General features: G+C 37.3%; 1 protein-coding gene across 1 annotated transcript; it reads left to right on the top strand.

The window, feature by feature from the left end:
* The first annotated feature begins 1465 nt into the window (after positions 1-1465).
* LOC125493843 (uncharacterized) lies at positions 1466-2113 on the top strand. The gene has a single exon (XM_048637368.1). The coding sequence runs from the start codon at positions 1466-1468 to the stop codon at positions 2111-2113; it is 648 nt and encodes a 215-aa protein (XP_048493325.1).
* The last annotated feature ends 6853 nt before the right edge of the window (positions 2114-8966 follow it).

Below are 8966 nucleotides of genomic sequence, written 5' to 3'. Positions count from 1 at the left end.
AATATTATTTTATCCCCCCAAAGCAATAACTCTGACCTATGGAATCTCAAACATCCCCTGATAGAAACTTTAGAACACAACAAGACAGGCCACATATTGACCAAACCTCCCCTTCCAAATCACCAAAAACCTACCCAAGAAAATACTACCCAAAACCACTCTACGGCTAAGCTAGCCCAAGATAGCCCATTAAAAAATCCACCTCTCAAAAAGCCCAACTTCTCACCAATTAGAACATCTAACACCTTTGGGCCACTTCTTAAACCAAACAGATCAAAAGCCTCATCCTCATCAACCTTGGGCTCCTCATCATGTTCGGGACCTCTCTTCCCACCTGGCTTTGAGGATGGCATACCCTCTCACACCAAAAAAGAACAGGAAAAAAAATTCAAGAGAAAGCTAGAAAAAAAGAACAAACTCAGAAAAGGCCTGACATTCTCCCAGACCTCCCATCACACCTCACCATCAGCCCACATACCCAAAAGCATTCAGATTGAAGATGTCATAAAGATGGCCAACACACTTGGCTTATCTTTTAATGGCCCGATTGCAGAACTCGAAAGAAGAATAGGAGCTATTCTCAAAAATCAAAGACTCAAATGGGAAGCTTGTCTTTGACAATTCATCATCATCTCATCTCAAAAAAAAAGAGTTGAATTATGTCTCTAATCATATCATGGAACATGCGTGGCTTGACTGCAAGAGTGAAAAGAAGCTCCCTTAGAAAATTGATAACATCACATGACCCATGTTTTGCATTTGTTCAAGAAACAAAGATGGAAGAGATTAACACAAAAACAATACGAACCTTCTGGAAGTCGAATGATATTGACTGGATTTTTAGTCCATCCAGAGGCAATTCTGGGGGAATTCTTGCTGTATGGAACTCAAATATTTTCAATATGAAGTCAACAGTGGTGATGCAAAGCTGGATAGCAATCAATGGAGTTTTTTTAAACTCTAATTTTGAGTTTAGTCTGATAACGGTTTATAATCCATGCTCAGTGGCTGCAAGAGCAGAAGTATGGCAACAAATAATTGAATTCCAGAACTCAATTTCAATGCCATGTCTCCTGATAGGAGATTTCAATGAAGTGTTAAAAGCGTCAGAACGTAGTTTTTCTCACAAACAGGAATTGATGATTTCAATAATTTCTTACAGGAACTACATCTATTAGAGATTCCATCCTCAAACAAAAGTTTCACATGGTTCAGATTGAATTCAAAAAGCATACTTGACAGACTCCTAGTAACTCCCGAATGGATCTCTCAATTTCCATCAATGAAAGTATCCATCTTGCAACGTGGATTATCGGATCACTGCCCTCTGTTGGTCCACTCCCAAGCCTTTGATTGGGGCCCGAAACCTTTTAGGTTTCTAAACTGTTGGCTAACAGACCCAACATGCCTTAAAATAATCAGAGAAACATGGGTGAAAGAGTCGAAGAAATCCACAGGTGAAAAAATGAAAGAAATCGAGCGAAAGTTGAAAGAGTGGAATCAATCTGATTTCGGCAACATTGATGCAAACATAAAGAGACTTGAGAACTCAATAGCAGATCTAGATGAATTGAATAATCAGAGAGATCTTGATGAGGAAGAACTGGATAAAAGAAAACAAGCACAGTGTGACTTATGGAAGTGGATGAAAAGAAAGGAGTTGTATTGGGCGCAAAACTCGCGAATCACGTGGCTCAGAGAAGGGGATAGAAACACGAAGTTTTTTCATGCTGTAGCCACAAACAAGAGAAGGAAGAACACAATAGCAAGCATTGATGTGGATGGACAATCGGTAAATGACCCTTCCCAAATAAAGAACGAGGCAAGAAAGTTCTTTAAAAAAATTTTCCGAGAAGAATATGAGTGCAGACCCACTCTTGAAAAGTTGGATTTTAATCGCTTGACTAAAGATCAAGCAGATAGCCTTATTCTTCCTTTCACTAAGGAGGAGATTGACATGGCAGTGTCATCATGTGACGCCAACAAGGCCCCAGGCCCCGATGGCTTCAACTTCAAGTTTGTGAAGAGTGCATGGGAGATTATAAAACATGATATGTATGAAATTGTGAATGAATTCTGGTCCTCATCAAGCCTTCCCCGTGGCTGCATGTAACACCCCGATAATTCTCTCTTTCTGGAAAATACTTTTATAACAAATCTAGAGAATTACCCAGGCATTATCGCCCGTGTGATAACGTTTCGGCTTACTCAGAATTTTGCAGCGGAAAAACAATTTACTAAATAAAACCAACTTTATTACCTTATGAAATAAATGACAACTGTTCTAAAACTAAAGCACACCAACTAAAAACCTCAAACTTAAGTAAAGATGTCCCTACGAAAACAACTTCAACTATACTAAGTATAAGCCTCTCCATTCCAAATTCCCAATGCAATGCATCTGCAAACCTGTAATGTCAATGCAATACTGACTCTGCTCACCAGAAGGATCATCACAGGATCAATAGGCAAAGCCATGATCACACACACAAACAAGCACGTAGTCAGCAAAGCTGAGTACTACATATCAGACACAAATAATCCTAAGCATGATACTACAAACATAACTTGTAGGAATAACTAATAACATAAGTAAATAATACTCTACACACAACTTTTACTGAACTACACTTGACCCAACTTTTATTACTTTAATGGAATAGTTATTGGACGAGTTGACCAACCAAAAATAGGAAATACGGTCACGACTCCGTAAACCAGAATGACCTACGATATCGAGGAACCTTTGAACTAAAGAGGAATGGTGATCAATCCAACCCTCGAAAATACATATCACGGCGGACTATGTATCCCAACCCTTAGTGTCCAACTCTAGACGTGCACAGTCTAAAGTCTATAACTTATTCTCGTTTCACTTTACGTTAAATATATTTATTACTTGTGTTGACACCACAACAACCAAATAACACACAATTCAAAATCACATAATCAAACAACATTCTTTTTATCTTTGGATTAACAAGTGTTCACAACTTATCAATCAAGACTCCTTTTATTTCTTTTATCCTTTGTTGAACCTAGCCAACAAAACTCCGTACCTTTACATAGGTATAATCCATACTTACCAAATAAGATCCACGGTTCTTATAAGATAAATTAATAATCTCCAAGAAATCTATGTAACACATGATTCCAACTTACTTAAATTAATCCACTTACGAATTAATACCAAAACTGAACTTATTTGCTTGCATCAAACTTCCATACAAACAAGTCATACTCATACATATTCTCAGTTTACATGTAGCACACAGGCAAGTAACATGTAAAGCAATTATAGTAAATCATATACATGAACAACAAGGTCCTATACATGATACTAATAAATAAAAACATCCCTAAGGCATGTTTCTAAACCATATAGCACGTAGACTATGTACGTACCTTGTGTAAACGCAACGGTAGGCCACTTTTATGATCTAAAAGTCCCCTACTATGAATTCTCCGCCTAGAACAATCAAATAATCAAGTAAATACTTGAACTAAAAAAAATACAGCAACTTTAAAAACGTCCCAAACCCTTTTAAACGTCTTTAAAAATCGTTTTTATAATTTAAACTCTCGTTATTTTTAATCCCTAGTATAGTACAACTATTCTAGTGATTAAAAATCATTAAAACCTTAAAATACTAACTTTCTGAATTTCCAGCATTATAAAATTTTCTAAACCTTCTGAAAATATTTTAAATGCATATAAAAATCGTATTCCAATCAAAATTCATATTCATACTTTAAATATACGTTTCTAGTGATTTAAAACCCTAAAAACATCATCTTTCATGATTAAAACTAAAAATAATAAATCTGAAATTTTACTTTTATACATATGAAATCCGAAAATATATTCTTCATAATAAATAATAACTTAAATCATAAACATTAAATAGTAATAAAATAACAATAAAAATTAGACTTTAATGGAATCTTAAGGAGAGAAGTAAAGAAAAACAACCGAAAATAGGAGGAAGAGAGTGCCGGCGCTGTGACAGCAGCAAGGAGGTGGCGGCAGCAGCTTTCTTGGTTCAATCAAAAGTTTGTGACGTTTCTTGTTCAACAAGAAACGTTACTTAGCGAAGAAGAAACAATCTTTTGAGAGGAAAATATGAACTCACACTCAAGAGGAAAGGAGAGAGAAAATGTCGAGTGAGAGAAGAATTCAGAATTACGTGCAAGGGAGGAGAGAGAAAATAGATGTAGGGCAAAATATTTGGGTTTTTAGGATATTTAAATAGGCTAATCCTTTGGGCTTAGGAAAAGAAATTTCAATAATTAAAACTTTGATGACTAACAAGATGGGCTTATTAGGACTTTAGTCATCAAATTATCCTTTCCCTTTTTATTACTTTTGGGCTTTCGATTCCATTAAGTTTTCTTTTCAAATATGCTTTTAATAATTAAACTCTTATTTAAAACACACTTAATTAAAATATTACAAATTCTATTAAGCTAAGAAAAATATTTTTAGTTGACTTTTAAAATAGTCAACCCTTTTTAAAAGTCAAATCATTTTCCAAACTCATTTGGATTTAAATATAACTACCTAAATACCTTAATATATTTATGAAAATCCTTTAAAAAATGTGGGGGATTACACTGCAACACTGCATATATAACTCTCGTTCCGAAGGTAGACAACCCAACAAGCTTCAAAGACTACCGACCGATAAGCATGGTTGGGTGTATCTATAAAATTGTTGCGAAATTGTTAGCAAAAAGACTTCAAATGGTGGTAAATTCTCTCATTGGCCCTCTTCAGTCATCATACATAGAAGGGAGGCAAATACTAGATGGTGCGGTGGTTGCTAGTGAAATCTTAGATTCGTGTAAGAAGAAATATATGGAAGCTCTCCTCCTCAAACTGGACTTCCACAAAGCATATGATAGTGTATCTTGGGGTTTTCTACAGTGGATTCTTCTTCAGATGAATTTTCCGGTCAAGTGGTGTGAGTGGATTATGACATGTGTGACAACAGCTTCAGCCTCAATTCTCATTAACGGGTCTCCTAGCGCCCCTTTCAAATTATATCGGGGTCTAAGGCAGGGGGATCCACTATCCCCCTTCCTCTTTGTTTTGATTGCAGAAGCGCTAAGCCTTTTGATTAAGAAGGCTACCAATTTGAACCTGTGGAAAGGAGTGGGTGTAAGGAAGAATGGCCTTGAAATAACTCACTTGCAATATGCCGATGATACACTCATCTTTTGTGATGTAAATCTTGAGTCGCTCAAAAACATTCAAAAATCACTCATCATTTTCAATCTAGCATCCGGCCTTCATGTGAATTTTCATAAGAGCTCACTCATAGGCATGAATGTATCACCATCATGGATTCAAGAAGCGGCACGATCTCTTCGATGCACAATTGGAAACATTCCTTTCACCTACTTGGGGCTCCCAATAGGTGGAAACTCCTCGAGAATTCAAACATGGGATCCTATCATTGAGAAGATGTCCAAGAAACTTGCATCTTGGAAAGGAAAGATGCTATCAATCGGAGGAAGAATCACTCTAATTAAGGCATCATTATCAAATCTTCCTCTCTATTTCATGTCATTATTCCCCATGCCAAAGGGAGTAATAGAAAAAATAGATAAAATAACAAGAGCATTCTTATGGAGTGGTGACTTGGGAAAAAAAGCGATTTCTTTGGTTTCTTGGGAGGTAATCCAACTCCCTAAATCAATGGGAGGTCTTGGCATTGGAAATATATTATATAGCAATCTAGCTTTGCTTTTCAAGTGGATTTGGCGGTTTTTTAATGACCCCTCTTCACTGTGGTCTCGGGTAATTCAAGATAAATACAAATATCCAGCTTCTTTTGCTATATCTGATCTCACGGTTCCTGCAGCAGGTGGTCCTTGGAAATCGATATGTGCGGCAACTCTCAAGCATGCTGAAGCTAAGTTCCTTGCAATCAGCGGTGTCCGAAAGAATGTGGGAGATGGGTCCAGCTCACTTATTTGGCATGACCACTGGGTAAGCAACTTGCCCTTGAAAAAAATGTTCCCAAGATTATATTCCATTGCGATTAATCAGAACTCTCTAGTGGAGTCGAATGGTTTTTGGGAAGGATGTAATTGGATTTGGAGCTTTTGTTGGAAAAGGTTTTTTTAGGCCGCAGGACTTGTGTGAAAAAAAGGAACTGGATGCAGTGCTTAATAAAGTCTTCCTCGATCAAGTTGCGAATGACAAACTGATTTGGTCTTATACCAAGTCAGGAAGGTTCAGCACAAAGTCTTTCTCATATGAACTAGAAAAACTCAAGCATCCAATGCAACCTGACGCATTCAAAGGAGTATGGAGGGGTCTAGTACCGCATCGTATAGAGGTTTTTGTGTGGATTTCTCTACTTGGCAAAATCAACACAAGAAACAAACTAGCATCTATTGGCATCATCCCTATGGAGGATAACCTGTGTCCGCTATGCAGTGAAAACCCGGAAACTTGTGAGCACCTTCTATTCATTGTGCTAAATCAAGAATGATATGGAATTGGTGGTTAAACTTATGGGATCACAAACGGGTATTCCCAGAAAACCTGATGGATGCTTTCACCCAGTGGAAGTGTGTGAAGAAAAAAAATCCTTTCTTTCAAAAAGTATGGGCTGCTGCTTTTTTTATCATTGTGTGGACAATATGGAAGGAAAAAAATCTCAGAATTTTTGGTGAATCGTCCTCATCTCAAAAAAATCTACAAGATTTGATCTTATTAAGGATGGGGTGGTGGATAAGTGGGTGGGGTGAAAAATTTCCTTACACCCCTACGGATATTCAAAGGAATCCGAAATGCTTGGATTGGATTGGCTGTAGCAACAGTGGCGGAGTACCCACTATCAAGCCTTCATACATTCCATGGTCACCCCCAATCGCAAATGTACTCAAGTGGAATGTAGATGCTTCGGTTTGTAACTCCAGTTCAAGATCGGCAATTGGAGGAATTCTTAGAAATCATCTTGGAGAATTTATGTGCATCTTCTCTTCTCCAATTCCATTTATTGTGATCAACTGTGCAGAGATTCTTGCCATTCATAGGGCTATATCAATTTTTTGAAGTCCGAAATCGCAAAAAACTCGACTCTTCTCCTTAAATCAGATTCGGCTAATGCCGTCATGTGGTGTAACAGTGAGAAAGGAGGTCCATGGAATATGAATTTCCACCTTAACTTCATTAGGAATGCTTGCAAGAAAGTCCTAAACATCTCAATCATGCACAAAGGGAAAAGCTCGAACTTTGTTGCAGACACGATGGCAAAGCAAGGCATTCACAGAAAATCAGACTTCATAGCATGGTTGTAGGCTTGATGGATCGTGCTCATGAGCTGTGAGAAGTAACTTAGTAGAGTTTGTGGATGGCAGTGTAACGAGTGAGTACGGAGATGATCATGTATTTTATGTTTTTTGTTGTTTTTCGCTAGGTTTTGTTTCATTGTTTGTCATAATCATTTTGTAACCCAAAATCAAATGTAATTATCAATGGAGGTGGACTCCTCTCTATGGAGTGTACTTGAGCACTATGAAAACGTCGCCCACCTAGTAGGGGAATACCCTATTTTGAGTAGAGGCTATATCCATTATGACTTTCTTAATGAAATGAAACCGATAACTTATCAAAAAAAAAAAAAAAATGCTTCTTATTAGCATTTTTCCAAGCCTTCAACTTTCTATATTTTAATGCCTCACTGTCTTCCCAAATCACCCCAAATCTACAACTTTCTAATTTCATTTTTTTTAGTCTCCAATTTTGGTGGTGGCTTATGTCCAGACCCCAGTTCAGCACTCTCGTTTTACCCACTCTTTGTTTATTCGGCGGAGTAATTATCAAATTAAGTGCTAATTTCTGAATAATTGACATGCAAGATGGTAGTTTGTAGAATATGTTCATTCTTTTTTTTTTCTTTGGGTTACTTCATTCATGATAACTGTTTCGATATTGAACAAGAGGGTACCTGATATTGCGAGGCCACCATGTATAATAATCCTTGAACCTTGCCGGTAAGATGTGCCTGCAAGATGAACTCCAAGCACGGGGTGGGTCCCTGTGGCGGAGCCTCCGACGCTCAAGTCAATACCCAAAGATGGATTAATATCATAGAGAAAGTAGGGTAATTTGTAGAGAGTGGAGAGAGATCCTTTTACCTTGACCGTTAGTCTTCTATTTATAATAGTGACTTATTAGGTTAAAATAGAGTAGATAAGCCTCTTAGGGCCTACGGGCCATATAACGAGTTATTCCCAATAGAGGACAAGCATACTCGTATTGGGCCTATATGTTATTGTTAAGGTAATCGAAAATATAGACTGTTTTATAGCGTCATTATTATTCCCATACAACTAAGTAAGTATATCATAATAGCTGGATAAAGTCAAATAAACTCATACAAATGTTACCTCATGAAAAAAAAAATCGATGTCACTCATAACCTGACACAACACAAGAGTGGGGGCTAACGAGTACAAATCATCAGAAAATCGTTTGAGTATTAATTGCTCAAAGTGATCATAGAAATGTAAAGTTAACAAAGTGACTCTATTGTTAATTGTTAAACTACCTTTTTTTCATTCAAGCTAAAAGTAACCTAGCAACTTCCGACAAGGATCTAGGTATTGTCAGCTGGCCGATTAACAACTTGCGATTAAAAAAGTAGCAAGTGCAACGGTATAAGCTCGACACCATGTACTGTCAATTGACCGATTAGCAACTTGTGGCTCAAAAAGGAACCAAGTGCAATGGTACGGTACAAACTCGATATTATCTTTGTAATGCTATCTGCAAAGATGGTAATAAATTATAAAGCCTCGAGTCACATTCCATAGCTAAATTATAAAGCGTCCAGCTCAATTTCCATCTTCAATCGAACTTAGACCTGGGGGGCTAGTTGTATGGGAATAATAACGACGCCACCTAAAGCGGTCTATATTTCCGATTACCTTAGCAATAACATATAGGC

This window comes from Beta vulgaris, chromosome 9 (genome assembly GCF_026745355.1).
Source record: "Beta vulgaris subsp. vulgaris cultivar EL10 chromosome 9, EL10.2, whole genome shotgun sequence".
NCBI classification, from domain to species: domain Eukaryota; kingdom Viridiplantae; phylum Streptophyta; class Magnoliopsida; order Caryophyllales; family Amaranthaceae; genus Beta; species Beta vulgaris.
This window is presented reverse-complemented; position numbering and strand designations above follow the sequence as displayed.